Raw genomic sequence first — 22,368 nt, forward strand, 5'->3', positions numbered from 1 at the left:
AGAGAGAGAGAGAGAGAGAGAGAGAGAGAGAGAGAGAGAAAGAGAGAGAGACAGAGACAGAGAAACAGATATAGAAACAAAGACACACAAAATCTTTAGAGCAGCATTTTTTGGTAGCAAAGAACTAGAAACAAAGTAGATGTCTATCAACTAGGGACTGACTAAACAGGTCATTTTATGGAAATATTGACTGTGCTGTAAGAAACAATGAATATGTTGAATATAGAGGAGTACAGAAAGATTTATATGAACTGATGCAAAGTGAAGTTAGCAGAAACAGGAAAACAATATACACAATAGCTACAACTATGTAAATGTGAATGAACCACTCAGTTTTAATTTTCTTTAAGTAGAATGGGAGATCCAATTGATGAAGGGTCCCTGAACAAGCGTTTAGACCTTTCCAAAGGTGCAATGAATAGTCTCAGTGGCAGTACCTTTTGACACTAGAAAGCTTCAAGCAGAGGCTGAACACTTGTCAAGACTTATAAAAAAGATTCAAGATTAGGATTAAGGGTAAATTCGATGATATTCTTTACCACCACCATTATTTTAAAACATTTTAAGTTTGCAAAACGTTTTATATTACCTTGAGCCTTATAACAACCCTGAGTCAAGTACTAAAGGAATCATTATAAGAGTTTTAAAGATGAAGAAAGGGAGGCTCAAAGAAATTAAATGACTTGCTCGTGTTCACTTAACCTGTAATAAGTGGGATAAATTGTTTACTTGACTCTAAGTTCACCTCTCTATCCACCATGCCATACTGTCTATTAAATGACTTCTAGAGTTCTTTCTGGTTATAAGTCCAAGATTCTTCTTCAATGAAAAACGATTCATTTCTAATTAATGTGGTAGAGTGAAAGATTTGTTTTTAAGGAGATTTTTTACATGAAACACTTATACCTGAGAAGGCTCTCAAGTGCATCTGCTGCCTTTCACCTACCTTCAACAGATCCTCCTGGAATGTTTGAGTAGTCAAAGACACAAAAGAATTGCTACAGCTAGCATAAATAGAGAAAAAAATCATAAATCAACATTTTATGATCCTATAACATATTAAAGCTATTAGAAAAGATTTGATTAACAAATGTATTTCTCAGGAAAATGGGATGAATAGCTAATAATATTATTTTCCCAGGAAAATGGGATGAATAGCTAATAATATTAAATTCACATTTATATAGCACTTTAGAGTTTGCAAAGCACTTTCCTCACAACAACTCTGAAATATAAGAAGTGCATACATTATGTCTTTTCTACAGATAAGGAAACTGAGGCTTTGTAAGGGCAAGTGAATTGCCCAGGGTCACCTAGTTGGCATGTCATAGGCAGTATTCAAACCCAAGTCTCCCAGTTCAAAGTTCAGTAACTCTTTCTACTAAGTTCCTTGAAAGCTGAGGCTATTCCTTTTTTGACTTGGACTTTGTATCCCTAGTCTCTAGCAGGGCATTTGGCACATATTAGGTGCTTAAAAGATGCTTTTTAGTTAAATGATATGATGTTAATTCTGAAAACATAAAGCTGTGTTGAGTTTTATATGGAGCAACTAGGTGGCTCAGTGGATAGAGGGCTGAGCCTAGAATTAGAAAGACATCTTTCTGAGCTTAAATCTGGCCTCAGACACTTACTGGCTGTGTGACCCTGAGCAAATCACTTAATCCTGCTTGCCTCAGTTTCCTCATCTGTAAAATGAGCTGGAGAAGGAAACAGCAAACTACTGCAATATATTTACTGAGGAAATCCCAAATGGGGTCACAAAGAGATGGACATAACTGAAAAAACAGCTGAACAACAAAGTTTTATGTACACATATAAATTTATTCATATACAAGGCATTCCCAAAGTCCTATTTTTAAAAAAAGCCCTTACCTCATGTCTCAGAATCAATACCATCTATTGGTTCTATGCCAGAAGAGAAGTAAGAGGAGGCAATGGAGGTTACAGGTGACTTGTCCAGGGTCATCTAGCTAGGAAATGTCTGAGGCTAAATTTGAACCTAGGACCTCCCATGTCTAGGCCACTGAGCCACTTAACTGCCCCCTCCCACCACAAAAAGTCTTAATATAGTTTTAAGCTATTAAAGTGCCTTGTGTATGCATACATGCATATATTCAGATATATGTGTGTGTATATATATATATTCTCTTGATAACCCTTAATAATTCTGGGAAATAGGAATATTTGTAGTGCCTATCTCTATTTTACACATAAAATTGAGGCTTAGAAAATTTAAACAATTTGCCCATCAATGGTCACACCATAAACAAATATCTCAGACAAGATGTAAGCTTAGGTCTGCCTTCAGATTTAATACTCTTTCTGTTATGCCACATTTTCCCTCAGAGGTAACAGTTTTGAGTACTATCCTACTCAAAGAGGGGATGCCTCTTTGATTTGATTATGTATGAAATATGAAAACAAAGTGATCATTTGAAATGTTGAGTATCTTATGAGGTAAGTATCTATTTTCCAAAGAAGGAAGTGTCTCTAAAATGAAATTACTCTATTAAGACTCCATTGTCTTGACCTCGTCTAGTTAGCTGGAGTTAGTCCCCAGCTGATCTTTTAATTAACTGGGGGTGAACCCCAGAATCAAATGCTAAAGTGAAAAGTTTGTATTCAACTTCTTTTCTCAGCACCCCACCTTCTCTGGAATGAATTTAAATTTTCATCTGGATGGAGAAATGTGTCAGTGCATAGAATTTGATTTATAGTATATTATTTTTAATTAATTAATTATTCTGCCCTTTCCCTCCCCACATCATAATAGGTATCATTCAGCAAAATATATAAATTATGTCTTTTTTGATTCCATTCCTCCATTCATTGTCTGGAATTGAACATTCACAAATTATTCTTCAGATACAAAATCTGAAGCTGCATATAATGTTCTCTTCGTTATACTCACTTCACTCTTCATTTCATATAGTTCTTTCCAAGTTTTTAAGAAATTAATCCACTCATTTCTTACAGCATGGTATTATTACATCACAATCACATGCTACAGTTTGTTCATTCTCCAGTTGATAGATATTCCCTTGATTTCTAGTTCTTTGCCACCACAAAGAGAGCTGCTATAAATATTTTATAACATAAAGGTTATTTTCCTTCTTCTCTGATCTCCTTGGGGAAAAGACCCAGGGATAGCACTAGTATTGCTGGGTTTATGAATATACACAGTTTTATAGCCCTCTGGGCATAATTCCAAATTGCCCTCCAAAATGGTTGGATCAGTTCACAATTTCTTTGTGGTATATTATTAAGTGATATCATTTCATCTGTAGCAATTCATGGAGATGATCAATCACTGAATAGAAGGGTCAGGATGTGTGTCAGTGAAGTGAACCACACACCAATGAAAAATTGCCACCTTTTGCTTCAGTGTATACAAAATGAACCACATAATAAAATGGGACTCCTAATTTCCTTTTATCTATTGGGCTTTTGCTGCCTTCAGGCTATATAAGCCCTTCCAGCATAGCATCCTGCCTGAGACTACTTTATATATATATATATTCTAAACTTATTTTTTATCCACCAGACTTGTGCCCCAATCTCTCAGGTCATGCTAGATCATTTGGTAAAGCACATTCACATGATTCCTTACATTTAAAGGATTAATGCATTATCTATCTAATAAATATATATAGGCTCTCCTGGCAACAATATAATGGTACAATTTCAGGTACCATGGGAGATATAAAGAAGAAAGGCTATCTGCATCCCAAATGATATAACATAAGCCAATGGTGATGTCTAGCTACAGGGGAATATTTCCCTTAAACTATCTGGCAAGAAAGCATTTTCATTCCAAGAAATAAAAGAAAAGAGGGAACCCCAGACATTGACATTTTATTATATATTAGTATAGTCATCACATTAGCACTGACAAATCAACTATAGACACTAATATCACTTAGGTGACTGGGAAGTCTGCAACTAGAATCCTTCTGGTAAGATGGCAGACTATAGGGCTTTACCATCCCACTGCAACCTCCAGGTCACCGGGCCATTATGTCCCCTAGATTTCCAGACATTACTATCTGCCTTGCCAATGCACCTCAAAGATTCCAGGTCTTGACATCCACTTTGCAGTTACACCTTTGGGCCAACCATAACTCTTTTTTTCCACTATATCTATCTATCTATCTATACATACACACACACACACATATATATATATATATATAGCCTCCCCTAATCTGAATGTGAGCTCCCTGAAAGCGTAGATTATCTTTATTTTCTTTTGGTATCCTTGATTTATATTCTTTTGTATTTGCATCCAAAAAGTGTTAATTTTTAATTTAATTTTTTAAAAAAATTCATTTTGTTAGCATTCACCATTTTCATTTGTATTTTGGAAATCACTTACCTGGGCTCCTCATTTAACTTAGGAACCAGAATTTTATCCATTTCTTTCAGGCCATCTAAAGAGTTCCATTTTGAAGCAATTACTTCTACTTGGAGAAAATTTTAAAAAAATCATTAAGCATTTAAATGTGGCATGCAAACCCTACTAATTATAGTTAACAATTCTAACTAACCTTGATTTGGGCTTTCCAGTTCCAAGAAGTTAGCTGAAGTATTACTTACAACACTTTTCTGTGGAAAAAAAAACGTTAAGAATTGTGTGTGTAGAGTTAAATAATTTGAGACAGAAATTACTTACTAACACTTACTGTTAGGCAATGGAGGAGGGCTGATACAAATCCTGTCTTTGGACCAAAGCACTAATCCATCTTATAAATGAAACTGCTTAATTTGAAGGATGTAGTCTATGCTTCATGCATTAATTTTCTTTGAACAGGCCCCAAGAAATTTGTTTTATTGAGGAGACATTGTGGTATTCTGAAGTTTGATGCAATCAGCACAATGTCATCCACAAACAGGAACATCTGGATGACCTCACCAACTATAGGGAAACCATCTATTTGGAAATTGCATTGGGAAGGACAGCTATGACAATGGTGAGTTCACATTTCTCTGTTTTATTGTTTGCTTGATGCTGATAATTAAAGAAATACTAAACAGACTTAGCTTTATGATTTTATCTGTGAAGGAATTTCCTATGATCTTGATATGCATAAGAGAATGCTTTAGGAAATCAAGTAAGCCTACTCATGTTGATACAGTGCTTTAAGATTTACAAAGTTATTTCCTTTCAAAATATTCCTGATAGATAGTGTATGTATTATTAGCCAATAGCTATCACAGGGCCTACCAGATAGTAGGCAATAAATATTCATTGATTAAAAAAAATCCTTACCTCCTGTCTCAGAATCGATATTAAGTACAGATTTCAAGGGAGAAAAATGGTAAGGGCTAGGCAACTGGGGTTAAGTGACTAAGGGCCTCAAGGCTAGGAAGTGGAGGCTAGATTTGAACCCAGGCCCTCCCCTCTCAAGGCCTAGCTCTCTTATTCACTGAACTGCCTAGCTGCCCCATGTTGATTACTGATCTTAATTTTACAGATTAAAAAATTGCATCTCAGGGAAGTTAAATGAGGTGCCCAAGTTTACATAGTCATCCACTTTGGAGCTAGGGTTCTAACTCTGGTCCTGCTGAATTAAAGTTCAGTACTATTCCATTAATCCATGCTAACATCATCTGCAATTGACCAAGGCAGCATTTTAGGTTGTGAAAACCTGTAATATTAGGAAAGAAATCATAAAATGCTTGCTTGTCTTTTCCAGAAGATATTTCCCAATACAGACATTCTCAGAATTCTAGAGCTGTAAGGAATGTCAGAGGTCTTGCCCAGAGTCTTCTTGAAGCATACATCCTCTATTATCTCAAACAAATATCATTCCATCCTCTGAGTGGTCATTTCTTTTTTTTTTCTTTTTTTTTTAAACATTTATTAATAATCATTTTTAACATGGTTACATGATTCATGCTCCTACTTTCCCCTTCACCCCCTGCACTCCCCGCACCCATGGCCGACGCACATTTCCACTGGTTTTGTCATGTGTCCTTGATCAAGACCTATTTCCAAATTGTTGGTGGTTGCATTGGTGTGGTAATTTCGAGTCCACACCCTCAATCATGTACACCCCGACCCATACGTTCAAGCAGTTGCTTTTCTTATGTGTTTCCTCTCCTGCAGTCCTTCCTCTGAATGTGGGTAGTTTTCTTTACCATAAATCCCTCAGAGCTGTCCTGGGTCATTGCATTGTTGCTGGTACAGAGGTCCATTACATTCTATTTTACCACAGTATATCAGTCTCTGTGTACAATGTTCTTCTGGCTCTGCTCCTTTCGCTCTGCATCAGTTCCTGGAGGTCTCTCCAGTTCGCCTGGAACTTCTCCAGTTTGTTATTCCTTTTAGCACAATAGTATTCCATCACCCGCATATACCACAGTTTGTTCAGCCATTCCCCAATTGAAGGACATACCCTCCTTTTCCAGTTTGTTGTCACCACAAAAAGCGCAGCTATAAATATTTTCGTACAAGTCTGTTTATCAATGATCTCTTTGGGGTACAAACCCAGCAATGGTATGGCTGGATCAAAGGGCAGGCATTCTTTTATAGCCCTTTGAGCATGATTCCAAATTGCCAGCCAGAATGGCTGGATCAGTTCACAACTCCACCAGCAATGCATTAATGTCCCAATTTTGCCACATCCCCTCCAACATTCATTACTCTCCCCTTCTTTCATTTTAGCCAATCTGCTAGGTGTGAGGTGATACCTCAGAGTTGTTTTGATTTGCATTTCTCTAATTATTAGAGATTTGGAACACTTTCTCATGTACTTATTGATACTTTTGATTTCTTTACCTGAAAATTGCCTATTCATGTCTCTTGCCCATTTATCAACTGGGGAATGGCTTGATTTTTTATACAATTGCTTTAACTCCTTGTATATTTGAGTAATTAGACCCCTGTCTGAGTTTTTCGTTATAAAGATTTTTTGAGTGGTCATTTCTGATGGAGGAAGGGGAACTATGTTGCTTCACGAAGCAGCTCCTTCCATTCTCAGAAATGTCCAACTCCTCCCTTTGCAAAAAAATCAGCCTAACTTCTATCCTTTTCCCTAGTTCTGCTCTCTCCATCCAAACAAAAAAAGCCTAATTCTTCTTTCACACGATAGCCCTTCAAATCTTGTAGACAATTACTGCATAACCCCTAAGCTTTCTCCTCTCCGGGGCAAACAATTCCTAGTTTCTTCAACTGATGCTCATATGGCATGGTTTCAAAGTCCCCTACCATTCTGGTTGCCCTCCAACTATATCAAGCATATAACTTGAGGATATCATTAATGAGCATATCAATGTCCCTCTTGAAATGACACAAAATCTCTGAATATAATGTTCTAAATATGGTCTGACCAGGAAAAAATATAACAGAACTGTAGCTTCTCATGTTGTGGAAATTCTATTATATAAATGAGTTGTGAGATTGAATGAGGTTTTTCAACTGCTAAGTCACACTGTTGACTACCAGGTAAATGTGAATCAAACTTTATTTTTTTCACATTATTAATATAGGCATATTATTGTTGTGGTTAAGTCATTTTTCAGTTATGTCTCATTCTTCATGACCCTATTTGGGTTGCCATTTCCTTTTCTATCTCATTTTATAGATGAGGAAACAGAGGCACACAAGGTTAAGTGACTAGCCCAAGGTCACACAATTAGTATATATCTGAGGTCAAATTTGAATTCAGGAAGATGAGTCTTCCTGACCCCAAAGCCCAGCATTCTATCCACTGCTTCAACTAGCTGCCCTGCCTGTGGGCATATATCTAAGTCCTTATTTCAAACTTTTTTTTTACATTTTACTGTAGAATTCCACATTTGTCCCTATTACATTTCATCCTCTTATATATGGTTCATTTTTCTTGTCTGTTGAGATTGTCTCTGCATTCTAATTCTGCTGTCATACAATATATTAGCTATCTTTTCTAATGTGAAAGCTTTAAGTTACTTAAGTATGCTATCTATGCTTTCAGCTAGATAAAATCAGCTACTGATAAAATTGATTGCTGCTCTGGAAATGAGGATCCAAATAGCATTAAAAGGGGTGATCTCAAGGAACTGTTTACTAGTATGCCTTAAGAAATGATAAAAGGGACATTTGCAGAAAAATTTGGAAAGACTTACATGTATTGATGCAGAGTGAAGCGAGCAGAGCCAGAAGGACTATTTATATCATAAATACAATGTAAAAACAAATAAATATGAAAGACAAGAACTTAATCAATGAAATGACAAACCATGGTTCCAGAGGACCAGTAATGAAGAATGCCTACCCCGACAGAAATGTAAAGGACATAATATACAGAATGAAACATGCAGTTTTGCACCTAGCCAATGAGGGAGTTTGTTTTGCTTGACTACACATATTTGTTATGAGAAATTTTTTTTCCATTGGAGGTAAGGGTAGGAGAAAGAGAGATGGTCATTAACTTTTTTTTAACTTAATTTTTAAAAGATTTCATTCCAAAAGAAAGGAAATCTATCACAATCTTCAACCTCTAACTCAGAGATTAACTTTATATGTCTCACCGACACCCTCCCCCCTCTATCTTTGGTGGTTTGGTAAAGCCTACAGGCCCTTTTTCTGAGAATAATAATTTTAAATCATTGAAGAAAACACCAAATTTCAGTTAAAGTGTGATGAAAATAAAGATATAATTTTTCATATCCAGATTCAGAGACCTCCCTGAAATCTATCCACAAACCCCAGGTTAAGAACCCCTGTTCAAATCCCATCTTTAACAGACTAATAGTACATAGACTTCAGGTATCAAACATCTAAATATTCCATACTTACTGTTGTCTCAGACTGTTCAGCTAATTGAGAAGGTTCATGAAGAGAATCAGTTTTACCATCATTCACAGATTCTTTCTGGCACGTGGGTTCTTGTGCTTTGGAAAATATTTGAGGGAAAAGTAAATAGTTTTTTTTTTAGAAACAGTCATCTCTTAGTTTTAGACTACTGGCATCAAAAGATGCTTCAAATATTTGGCTACATATATACTATGATTTTAGGGATATCCTAATCCAAAAAAATTCTTTCCCAACTGGTTGTTGTTATCTGAAGTTATATCATTCACTCTTTTGTTTGAAATTTTGTCCCTTGCTAAAGTATTCCTGGGAGAGTTACTATTTCCTTCTATTTATACCTTACACAAATAAGTTCATTAACCAGAAGATCACATATTTAGAACTAGAAGGAATCCCAGTCTCACTCAATCCCCTTATTTTACAAATGAGGAAATAGAGGACCAGAAAGGTCTCCTGGACACCACTATATCTCAATTGTTTTCTCACTCTGGAAGGTCCTTCTGCTTTTATTGTCTCCTTCTCTCAGTGGTTTCTCCCAGAACTTCCATTTTGAAGTGAGGCTTGGGCCAGGTATCCTTTATTCCCCTGTGGACTCTGCTTCTGTCTCTCCAGCTTTCACCCCCATCTCCCTACATGGGTACCTACCATTCTCCTTCCCTTTGACTCTTCTATGTGTATTTTTTTCTCTCATCAGAACGTAAGCTCCTTTTTTCTCATATTTGTATCCCCAGCATTTAGCACAGTGCTTGGCACATAGGAAGTTCTTAATAAATGCTTATTAACTTGACTTGTTGCATTTGTCCAAAATTACATGAGTAACAAGTATCAAAGATGAGCATTGAACTCAGGTCCTCCCCCTCCAAATTCAGTGGGGAGCACCAAAGAACAATTTTGCATCACAATTTTTCATTTGTTTCTACTTTGCTTCCCTAGAGAAACTTGCTTTTTGAAGGATTCCTCTGGTGCTTCTGTACTGAGGCATGGTAGGAGATCATGAGGTCAGTGCCACCTTCTGGTAAGAGACAATAATCTAGTCCTAAGCCTGGAAAATGCTTGGGCAACAGCTATATTCCCAAGGGAAAAAAATGGATGAATTTCAGATTATTGACTAATCACTGGATTTTGGAAGATCAATAACTTAAAACTTTCTGAAAAGTTGAACTGATAAGGTGATTGGATCTTATGAGAATTCTGAATCTAGTTATGATCATGGAGGAAGCATAGTAAGTGATTAAGAGTAAAATCTAAAACATCCTACTGTCTTTGAAGATCATCTCATTTATTATGTTAAGGAATTTGCAATATGATTATCTTCTAATTTCCATATATACCTGATTTTTCCTCATGGCAGGAGAGAATCTCTATTGTGTCTTCTTCCTCAAAACTCTCAAACATTTCTGGTGGTTCTTCCTTTTTTGTCTCATCAGGGTTTGACTAAAAACCAAACAAAAACCAGTTTTTTTTTTAAAGTAGTCCTCTTTACCCCACTCTCTTTGTAAGAGAAATACTAAGCAGAATAAAGGGAGTAGCAACTCCAAGTCACAGAAGACTGAAGAGTAGGGAAAACTGCCTTTTGGCACCTCACTCCACTCAATAGCCTTCTCCCACTTCAGGCTTCCTTCCTTTTTTTCTAGTCCAAATTCCAAACATCTCATTTCTAAGTCTAGCCAGGAAATGGAAAAGGAAGAGAAATAGATCAAGATGAAGATATGCCTTCTAGGTTCTAGAGTCTGAAAACCTTCTGAAAGAATGAATAACAATAATACGATTTAACACAGCTCTTTACGCTTTGCAAAGCACTGCATGTGTTAGAACTCATTTGATCCTCACAACTTCCCTGGTAAGTCAGTGTTGTTATTATTCCCATTTCACAGATGAGGAAACTGAGGCTAAACGAACTTAAGTGATTTACTCAGGGTCACACAGCTATTATCTGAGGTGGGATTTGAACTGATCCCAAGTCTATCATTCTTATCAAGAACCATCCACCTTAGGTGTCTTAGGAAACAATTATAATCACCTTAAAACCCAAAAATAAATCCTGCAGGAATACCGAACTTGGAGTTAGGAGACCTGCGTTCAAATGCTAGGGTTAATATCTCTTTGTTTCTGTTGTGTCTGACTCTTCAGAACCCCATTTGGAGTATTCTTGACAGATACTTGAATGGTTTGCCATTCCCTTCTCTGGCTCATTTTACAGAGGAGGAAATGGGCAAACAGGATTAAATGATTTGCCTGGGGTCACACAGCTGGTGTCTGAGAAGATTTAAATGTAAGTCTTCCTGACTCTGGACTTGGCATTGTCCACTGTGCCACCTACCTGCCCCTTTATATCTGTATGATCATGAGTGAATCCATTTGCTTAACCTGAACCTTGGTTTCCTTATCTATGAAATAGATGGACTGTCTACTTGTGAAGAAAGTCCTTTGCAAACTTAAAGTGTCATATTAACATAAGTTTACCAATTATATTTATCTGACCTTCCCTCACAAAAGTATTCTTTCACCTCAAATTTCTCATATTTTGTCTGTACCTCTGTACATTCTGCTCTCCATTTCCCCCCAGATTTCTGTGAACCGTTCCTTTCTTCCATGATATAAGTTTCTTGAGAAATTTATCATATCTATTTAGCAAACATTTATCAAAAGTCTACCATTATTTCTCAATTCTGGTGGCCTTCTCTGTGTTGTTTTCTATATAAGCTTTATAGTTTGTTTATTGTATTTATTTATTCTCTCCTCCACCAGCATTAGATTGTAAGCTTGTTGAGAGCAGGGTCTGTCTTTTGCTTTTTTTTTTTTTGAATCCTGAATACTTAGCACGTAGTCCCTGTTACACAGTAGGTGCTCATAAATGCTTCTTGATTAAATTCAAGGGACCATACTAGGCTCTGGGAATACGAAACCAAAAACGAGCCCTTTTCCTGCCATCAAGAAGTTTATCTTAAAATGGGGGACACATTTTATAAATACAAGATAATTTGAGGAAAGAGGGATCAGAAAAGATTTCATGCTAGTGGTGACACCTGAGCTGAGCCTTGAAGAAATGCTTCAAGAACTCAACAGGGCAGGGGATGAGGAAGGAAGCCATTCCAAACATGAAGACACCCTAACAAAAGTGTTTCATAAGCAGCTAGGGGTACAGTGGAAAAACCACTGGACTCAGGGTCAGGAAAACCTAAGTAAGTGGCTTCAGACACTTACTAGTTGTGTGACCCTGGGTAAGTCACTTCACCCTGTTTGCCTTAGTTTCCTCTTCTGTAAAATGAGCAGGAGAAGAAAATGGCAAATCATTCTTGTATATTTGTCAAGAAAACCCAAAATGGAGTCACAAGAAATCAGTTGTGTCTGAAAAATGACTTAACAGCAATAAAAAGCCTTAAAGTAACTAAAAGCCAGTTCATTAGAGTTTGTTGTGTTACACAAATTAACTTTATGAATTGTTATGAATGGAACAATACTAAGCACTGGGGACATAAGACATAGTAAGATAATTCTTTTTTTTTAAAAAACCCTTAACTTCTGTGTATTGGCTCCTAGGTGGAAGAGTGGTAAGGGTGGGCAATGGGGGTCAAGTGACTTGCCCAGGGTCACGCAGCTGGGAAATGTCTGAGGCCGGATTTGAACCTAGGACCTCCCGTCTCTAGGCCTGGCTCTCAATCCACTGAGCTACCCAGCTGCTCCCATAATAACATAATTCTTAGGGGCATTTAGGTAGCACGGTATATGGAGGACCAGACCTGGGCTCAAATCTGACCTCAGACACTTTTTAGCTGTGTGGCTTTGGGCAAGTGTTAAAAGGAAATGCGTTTGGTGGTGGATAGAATATGTCTATATCCCTATCTATGTCTGTCTCCTGGATCTTCTTGATAATTGATTGTATATGTGGATCTCAGAGATAGTAGGAATGGAAGAGGGATTGTATGCCCAGGCCTAGGCTGGCTATAATTGGTGAGGGAGAAACACACACTCCTCTCACAATTGCTGTTGATATAATTTATGTCTCTCCTCCCTGACAGGCTTGATTAAGCCTGTCAGTTGTTCCCTTCTAACAGTTTGCTCTGGCAGGGAACCCCTGAGAGGTTGAGTGGATGGTTAACCTTTCTAGGTCCCAACCTGAGGTTGGATTAGATGTTGATAAGGGCTATTGATTGGCTATTGGAAACATTATCTGACTGCATATTGATCTCCCCTTCCCAAGGGCTTTGGTATAATAACCATTCAGGAAAGGTACTAGTTGGTAAAACACTATATTGAAACTATTAATGAGGTAAGGAAAACAAGGTAACAGGATTGAGGATCTGGGAACCCTATTGCTAATTGATTAGCTATTAATCTAATTGTTGATCAAATCTGGAGATTGCTAGGCTTGTAGAAACTGGAGGTCTTTACCCTCTCACTAACTCTGACCTGACCTGGGCACAGCCAAGCCAGAGATTAGGAAAAGCTGTTGATGTTGATAGATGAATCGGTATACTCTCTCAGCTCTAATGTCAATGGTGTTGATTGATCACTAGCTCTCTTTCAGTCAGGTACAGGTTACAGGTTTCAGGCCTACCCTTTCCACCCTTCACCTCCCTCCATCCCAAGTCCTTGCTCCAAAAGAGTCTGCTCAAATCTGAGCTCCCAACTGTTGTTCCTTGGGGGTATTTATAGGGTAGGGCCAACTGATTTTTGCCCTTGGCTCACAAAACCCGGGAACATTCCGAAATTCTCAATTGCCAGCCCTGTCATTCAAGGTGGCATCCATCTTGTCCCAGATAATGATTTTAACACAAGTCACTTAACCCCAATTGCCTAGCTCTTCCAGGTATTGTATCATGGATGGATATGGGTTCCAAGACAGAAAGGGTTAGGAAAAAAAAAAGTAAGATAACTCTTGTCCTCAGAGGGCTTATAAATTTAAAAAATGGACTATGTATTCATTTCAGAATAAGGATTAATTTCAAAATCTGAATTTTTTTCTATGGAATATCTGGAGAGTAATGAAGTTTGTAGAAACAAGTAGTAGTAATGACCAAATAAGCAAGCAGACCAATCCTTAGTACTCAGCATGAAACAAGAAAAATGGGATTTGTGGAAAGGGAAACAGGAAAGTAATTCCACATAGCCTGTGATATTGCATTTCTTCAAGGTTAAGAAGTGAACAAAATTACCACCACTTCCAAAGATCTCAAACTTTCTAACACTTATATCATTGAAGACAGATTTTAATGCCAAACAAAAACTTTGCAGAATCATGAATACTGAAATGTTTTTAAGTGAGCAAAACCTGAAAATAAATGAACTTGCCAGGTATTTGTCTTTTCCAAAAACTTTCATGCACGTCGTTAGTATGTTGGTTTGTAAATCAAAATGTATTTCTATTTTCTTCACTTCTTTGTTATTGAAAAGAAGAGATTTCCTCATGTAAATGACAAGTATCTTTTTTTCAGCTTCTATCAAAAGAAAAAGAGGACATATTTTAGAGCAGATATACTTCAAGATTTGCTTTACTCTTTGTGTAAATTCAGGTTGCCAAATCAGAACATGTTTGCTCATCATTGCTGCCTACCCAAATTTTCTAGGGTAAGTACTTGCATAGACCTGACACTAGATAAATTTGATATGGGGGTAGGTGGGATATTTTTAAAAGTTGTTTTATCAGACTCCATCACTAGTGTCAAAATGACCCTTAGCATGTGGTCTTTCGACTGGAAAAGATAAATTACTCCCCCGCCCCTTTTATGACATCATAACAAAGTAGTCTGTCAGTCTCTGACTAAAAAAATGATCTTTTTAAAAGTAAATATCAAGTGAATGGTCTATGAGGAGGAGGAGTGGAAGTTGAGGCTTTATGGTTCTATAAATTGCTAAATAGATAATAATTTCTTGTAGGCATGAAAAATATCAACTGAATCCTCCAAAACTAAGAAAAAAAATTGTGCGCTGTATCTTTGCTACCTTCTGTAGGATTAGGGAAACTGTAAGATTATGGGTGAGTGGCAACGGAGTCTCCCCAATCCCTGGTCTTTGGAGAAGCAGGCAGACTTGACTGGATGGGAGGGGCAAGAGCCAGTGGAGTACTCTACCTCCCCACCTCCCTATAAGCAGTTGGAAGTCATTTAACTGTCTGGTTATAGAGGATAATCTAGTTTGGCAACGTCTGGACCAAGATGGTAAGTGGATAAAGATTAAACCCCTTTTGATAATATCTTTCTCTGTATGTATTATTTTCCCACAGTATAGAATAGGTGAGGCTTGATGTCTTAGGAGCAGCCCACTGGCTCAGAAGTTAGGATCAACTTCAGAGCCACTAATAAGAGGAACTTGGCTTATGGAAGATGTGAGTATTTCCTCAACTTATCTGTATCCAGACCCAGTTCCTAGATGATAAGGGTTTAATGATATCTGGGAATAGGAAGGGGGAAATGGTTTAGGAATGATAGGTAAGGGGAAGCTACCTAAAACAGCTATGTCTAATAAGCAGCCCCTTCCCCCAAAGGGGGAAATGTATCTTGAATGGCTGACCTCCTATCTAAGCCCCTAAATATTCTTCTTTCTAAACCTAGATAGCTAAACTAAGGCAGACTGTGGTCTTGCTTGAAGGTCTAACAAAGTAAAGCAGTCTTGGCTGTCAGAGTCTGAATGGCTCCAGCAGCTACACAGAGAGTATGTGTGCCCAGAGCCAAGAATCAGGACCCTGAAAGAATGGTGACCTGACTTTTTTTAACCAGGACTCCAACTGCCTTTAACTGCCCCCTCCCTTAGAGTTCTGAAGGACACTATGGAATTCTGTGATGCAGCTTGAACCCCTCTCAGAAATATGGATCCCACAGTAACCCTGGTTTTCTAGTACCTAGAATTTCCACTGGAAATTTTGCAGACTTCATGCTTTTGTACACATCACCTTCTCCCACACTCTATCTAAACTAACCTCCCTATTCTTAACAACTTAAAACTGTGCTCTCTATTTCTAATAACATAAAGTTATTCCTATGCCTTATTCTAACTGTCTATCACTGTCTAAGAAGGGAAAGGAAAGTAAACAAAGGGAAAAAATAGAGTTTCCATATATACAGGCATGACAATATATGAAACAAAATAGCACAAGTGTGTAACAATCAACTTTTCTCTAACTTTGCAAAACATATCTTTGCAGCAAATCCAGGTTGCAATAATTATATCTAAGGAATGCAATAAAAATATCTTTGAAACAATGAGATATAAACTTGCAAAAGGTTAAATTGTATCTCAACTTGCTATCTGTCTTATAACATAACAAAGCATTAAATATGGTCAAATTCTTCAAGCAAAGTGCTTGTAGGAAAACTATAAAATTGTGTTTAGGTATAATCATAAATATCTAATTCTAATTTTTGTGTTAGTATCTTACTTAAGCTATATTAATGGTGTTAATGGTGTTAATACTCTAAGTTCTAAGTCATTAGTATGTTAAGGTTATCTTGTTAGTAATAACTATGTACAGTACATGGCTATATATAATTACTTATTCTTATTACTACAGTGACTTTCCCTAATCTAACTCTTTTATTCCAAAAGTCCCTAAAACTACCTTTCCCTAAGGTTGTTAGTAACTCTAAACTGTGTTAGTAATTATAATACAAATATACAGCTATACACAATGCATATATACACACTATGTAACTTTGAACAAGCAAAAGTTCCACTTCCTATTTTCTTTTGAGATTCCCTGCTCAGGTTGCTCAGGTGCAATCACAGTCGGGAATCAACTTGGAAGGCCCAACTATCACTGGCACCAATTCTGCCTCAGTCGGCTAATGGCCCCCCAAAAAGGGCAGCTCTTGAAAAACCTAATAACTGTTTCTTCCTACTCTGAAGGAAATTCTAATATTAGTTACAATGGGTTTGAAGTCAAAGAGCCTTGGACAAGTCCTGCAATCTCTCCAGAAGTCAATTTCCTCACTGTAAAATGAAGGGGTTGGACTAGAAGGCCCCTAAGGGACCCATTCCAGTCTAAAAATTTGGCAATTATCCTATAAGTGCCCTGATTAAGAGACCTCAAATTCCACCTATGTTCTCTGTGTTGGTTTGATTTCCATGTATTTAAAAAAATTTTTTTAACCACTAAACTTTTTTCTTTCCACCTCCATCTGAAAAAAAAAAAAAGAAAGAAAAAAAATCTCTTGTAACCAACAACTACATTTAATAAAAACAAATATCCATACTGGGCATATTTGGAAAAGTATCTCATAGGGCAGGTAGGTAGCAGAGTAGATAAGGCATCAAGTCTGGAAGTTGGAAGGATCTGGATTCAAATTGTTCTCAGATACTTCCTTAACTTTGTGACCCTAGACAAGTCGCTTAACTCCAACTGCCTAAGCCTTGCAGCTTTTCTGGCTTAGAATTAATACTAAGACAGAAAATAAGGAAGGAAAGGAGTGTCTTCTTCTTAATAGTCTATCACCTCTCTGTCAGGAGATGGGCAATAATTTTGAACACCTATTTTTAATCAAAATACATTTCCAAGTTGATGGGACACACATAAAACTCATCCGTTGTTTCGTTTTGTGTTTTTTTTTTTTCCCATGGACTGGACTTGGGATGCCATAGATATAGGAAATTCTCAATGAGAGAATTGTTTCAGCAATGTAGATCACCACTCTCTCTCCAAGTATAGCCTTAGTTGCTTGTAGCACTAAATAAAAGGTTAAAGGATTTGCCCAGGGTCATGCAGCTAGAAGTGTCTGAGGCTGGCTATGAACTCTAGTCTTCCTGACTCTAGCCACTGTCTCTAGATGAGGAAACCTAGGATAGGCATGCTAGACAGTACTGGAACAGAGATTAGAACCCAGATCTAATTCTTGGTCTAGTGCTATTTCCATAGTCAACTGTTGGTCTGCCGCCTCTCTTGGACTTTAAGCAAAACAAGAATCTATAGTAGAAAAGGCAAACATCCACAGCAGTGACATATTCATTTTAACAAATTCTAGGGCTAAAGTACAGTCTAATTTATCTGATTTCTCATAATGGCAATTGTGGTAATGCCTAGAAAGCTGTGTACAGATTCTTTGGGTGATAATGATTGGTCCTCCCATTTCCCATTAGCCTCAGAGGAGAGAAGAGGGATCAGGGGCTGTGAACAAGGCACTCAGCATCTCCTTCAAGACATACTTATTATTGGGGGCAGCTGGGGAGGCTCGGTGGATTGAGAGTCAGGCCTAGAGACAGGAGGTCCTAGGTTCAAATCCGGCCTCAGCCACTTCCCAGCTGTGTGACCCTGGGCAAGTCACTTGACCCCCATTGCCCACCCTTACCACTCTTCCACCTAGAAGCCAATACACAGAAGTTAAGGGTTAAAAAGAAAAAGAAAAAGAAAAAAGACATGCTTATTAAGTCATTACCTTTTATACTGAAACCTCCAATTGCTTCTTTTAGAAGTCTTACTGAATCCCACAGGAGACCCTTAAGAAAAATAAAGGAAACATGTACATATACTTTCACGCAAATTAACTGGAAGCATTTGGATCTAAATAGATGGAGTTCAAAAACAATCTTTACCTCAGTATTATCTATATAGAAAGTTATGCTCTTGCTTTCTATATTAAAATCAATCCAAAATTTCTCCAGATTTTCATCATGTGGTTTTTTCAGCTGAAAAACAAAGACCATTTCTATAATACGTGTATATTCTCAAAAAAAAGCAAGAACAAATTTTTCTGAAAATATTAATTTCATTAAAAATGAAATTAAGGTAAAACTGTGGTAATAAGTTATTTATTTCATGATGACCTTTTTGCTTACTTCCCCTAGACATTACAATGTATTACATTTTCATGTGACATCAATAGGAAATGGTGAAGGAGTCTGAATACAGATATTGAATTATGCTATTTTTTACTTTCTGATTGTCTGTGGTGGGAATTGGAGTAATACAAAAATATATTTTGCATTGACTGCACATATATAACCTGTAGCAAATTGCTTGCCTTCTCAAAGAGGGTTTGAAGGAAAGAGGAAAATTTGGAGCTCAAATTTTTAAAAAAGAAATATTAAAAATTGTTTTTACACGTAATTGAAAAAAATTTAATGGTGGATACTCATAAGTTTGAGAAATGGCTAAACAAATTATGATATATGAATACAATGGAATACTATTGTGCCATAAGAAATAAAAGAGATAGTTTCAGAGAAACTGGGGAAGATTTTCATAAACTGACACAGAGTGAAATGAGCAGAACCAAGAGAATAATTTATAAAAACAACCTGGTAAAAAGACAAACAACTTTGGAAGACTTAAAAACACTGATCAATGCCACAAACAACCATGATTACAGATATTCAGTGGCACATGCCACCCATCTCCTGATATGGAGATGAAGGACTCGAGATTCAGAATGAGACATACTTTTTGGATATGGTCAGTGTGGAAATCCATTTTTCTTGTAGAACTATATTCATAAACGCATGTTTGTTATAAGAAGTTTCCCCCTAATGGGAGAGGGCAGGTGATGACCTCGTGAGGGTTGTTAATTGAAAAAAAAATTTTTTAAGGAAAAAAAGGATAGTAGAAATTTTAACACTGGCTATAGGATGATCATTTCACAGTAAAAAGGAAAGGAGAAAAATTGTTCCTTGTTCCTATGTTAACACTATAGGATAAAAAGTGCAGAGAACTGGGGGAGAGAGAAATTTTAGATAAGGCCTGATCCTTTTCTTAAAGTTTACAGTTTAGAATATGACAAGTACAAATAACTGATACAAAATACTTAGGTACATAAGAGAACTACAAGACAAAGTACTTTGTGAGACCCAAGGGGGAAAGGACCATTATGTTCTAAGGCATCTCTAATTGATACAAAAATGATTTTTGAGAAGTTTGTTATGTAGTAATTTGGGCTTTTTTTTTAGCAAAACCTGGAAACACCTATATGAACTGACGCAGAGTAAAATGAGCAGAAGCAGAATATTATACAAAGTAACAGCAATGAACAAGTGTTAATGTCTTGGCTATTCTTAGCAATACAGTGATCCAAGGCAATCCCCAAAAACTCATGACTGAAAAATGCCATCTGCCTCCAGAACTGATAGAGTCTGAATACAGACCAAAGTAGACTATATTTCAATTTCTTTCTTAATTTTTGTGTGTGCAAGTTCTCTTCCAAAAAATGACTAATAAGGAAAAATATTTTACATTATTGCACATGTAAAATCTATATCAGATGGCTCGCCATCTCAGGGAAGGGAAAGGGGAAGGAGGGGGAGAATTTGGCTCAAATTAAAAAAAAAGTGGGGCAGCTATGTATACAATAGATAGAAAGCCAGGCCTGGAGATGGGAGATCCTGGGTTTAAATTTAGCTTGAGACACTTCTTAGATGTGTGAGCCTGAGCAACTTACTTAACCTCAATTGTCTTGTTCATATTGCTCTTCTATCTCAGAACCATATCGTTTCTAAGATAGAAGAGAAGGCTTGGGGGGGAATGGAAAGGTTAAAAATTGTTTTTTCATATAATTGAGAAAAAATGTTAATAAAAAATAAAAGGCAGTATTTTCTGTTGTGGTCAATCAAAAACATTTATTAAGTTCTTATATTCTAGGCTGCTCAAAGCTGGAAATATAAGGTAAACAGTCTTCACCTTAGAGGAGGTTATATTCTGAAGAGTGAGACAAACATGAAAAAAACAACTGGACTGAGAATAAGACAGACAAAATGTTAGGATGTGAAAACATAAGTTCATCACAAGGAAAAAGATTTTTTTGCAAAGATTCTTATACTCATTTCATGGATAGCAAATCAAGCCATATTTGGATTTTAATATATCTTAGATGTGTTGATACCATTAAATACAAGACATGTATATCCACAATAGAAAGAAGATGATATGAGAGAGGAAGGCACTGGAGAAGGGAATGGTAGGGAGAAAAGAGAACCTGGAAAGGCCTCCCACATATAAGATTTCATCTGAGGCTTAAATGAATCCAGTGAATCTAAGATGCAGTAGTAAGAAAGATGCCTAACTTGTTTAAGCATTGTCAATGAGGTGGGGAAAATATTTTGGCAAAGAATATCCTTCTTGTCCCCTAAAATTACATCAGGTTTGGGTCCATTTATTCTGTTTATAACAATTGTCCATCACTATTCCCATAATTAAGAGTATTTCTGAGGACTAAGATTTTTCCTGGTAAGAATTTAAAAAAAAAATCAAAAGTAAAACTTAAGCATATCTTTTTCATTGTGATGTACTTATTTTCACATCCTAATCTGCCTTTTTGTTTTTATTATTGTTGTTGTTGTTTGCCCCCTCTCCCCTAGGGTGGTTCCATACTCACTACTGATTTGGTTGGTTAAGTCTTTGCCTATGACCACCATTCTCAGAAGTCACAGCCAAGCTGCTAATTTCCCTCCTAGCTTATTCTCTGTCTTGCTCTACATTTATACCAGCTGCCTCCCTTCCATTCTTCTCTTCCATGGGCCATGACACCTACTGTATGTCTTTCATTGTGGATATTCTGTATGTACATTTGGTATAGTCTAGCCGTTTCTCCCAGTTTTGTTCCTTTGAGAGGCATTTTTACTTCCTCTGTAAGTACATCTGTAATGTTAAAATCAGGAATTTATTATAGAAATCATTGCAAATCTTTTCCATCTTTCATCTATTTGTTGTTTCTCTTCTGGTTTTATATTCAACTGCCTTCAGGAAGACTGGTTAATTTGATCTTTTGCCAAGATTTCTCTGAATTGCTTTTTCCTTCCATTGTTTCATGAGGGTTACTGCTTACAATTATCAATCACCCTTCTTTGTAAGATTTTTTTAAATGAATTTATGTTATAAGCTGGTATTACCCTTGGCTCTTATATGTCTCTTCTTAGTAAATCAAGCATTCACCAAGGCCACTTTTTAGACCCTATGGGGTTCCTTGATATGAAAATTGGTATCAGTTAAGGTTCTGTACAAAATTTCTATATTCGGTATCTTCAAAAAGGTTACATTCTAATAGGGGCGATATTCTTTTCTTCTACTTTATGACATCATTTACTTGACATCAATAACTTGAAATTGTTTTCATTGGTTGCCATGCCTTTTTTCTTCTAGTTTTGCATTATTTAGGTCTTTGTTCTAATAAATTGGTAGTGGGATGGGATTTAGTCAGGATCTCCAAATCAGTAATGAATTATTTACTGTCCTTTAAAATATAACCAATTTCTCTTCTTGAGATGTTACTTGGTGCTTTTGCTCAGTCCAGAACTTTCTGGTTCTTTTCTAAAAGAAATTATCCATTATGATAGCTGAGAGACTTCTGAGGATTTTCTTAGTCTTTACTCTATCAATATTTTGCCACGACTTCACCTAGTTCTTCCTCTCTTCAATGAGGTTGCCAAATTATCAAAGCATACACTGATAACTCATAGGATCTTATCAATTTCTTGACATATATTTTTTTACTTTTTCTATTCTCGTCAAGGCAAGGATATAGGAACTATAATTTTCCACATCATGGCCTTTTTGCAATTACTTATCAAACAGTACTGCAGTAAGAGATTAGCAAATGTCCAAAACAAAATAATGTTTTTATAACCTTTGGGGAATACAATAAAATTAACTCCACTTG

General features: G+C 36.7%; 1 protein-coding gene across 1 annotated transcript in view; it reads right to left on the reverse strand.

The window, feature by feature from the left end:
- SYCP2L (synaptonemal complex protein 2 like) overlaps window positions 1-22,368 on the reverse strand; it is an 83,357-nt gene that overhangs the window by 35,162 nt on the left and 25,827 nt on the right. The window contains exons 15-22 of the mRNA XM_044683617.1: window positions 18,317-18,409; window positions 18,160-18,220; window positions 14,087-14,232; window positions 10,126-10,228; window positions 8,780-8,874; window positions 4,548-4,605; window positions 4,376-4,460; window positions 947-1,004 (exon numbers count right to left, since the gene is read on the reverse strand). Of these exons, the coding sequence (XP_044539552.1) occupies window positions 947-1,004; window positions 4,376-4,460; window positions 4,548-4,605; window positions 8,780-8,874; window positions 10,126-10,228; window positions 14,087-14,232; window positions 18,160-18,220; window positions 18,317-18,409 (699 nt within the window). The remainder of the gene's footprint in view (window positions 1-946; window positions 1,005-4,375; window positions 4,461-4,547; window positions 4,606-8,779; window positions 8,875-10,125; window positions 10,229-14,086; window positions 14,233-18,159; window positions 18,221-18,316; window positions 18,410-22,368) is intronic.

The sequence above is a fragment of the Gracilinanus agilis genome, chromosome 1 (assembly GCF_016433145.1).
Source record: "Gracilinanus agilis isolate LMUSP501 chromosome 1, AgileGrace, whole genome shotgun sequence".
Taxonomy (NCBI): domain Eukaryota; kingdom Metazoa; phylum Chordata; class Mammalia; order Didelphimorphia; family Didelphidae; genus Gracilinanus; species Gracilinanus agilis.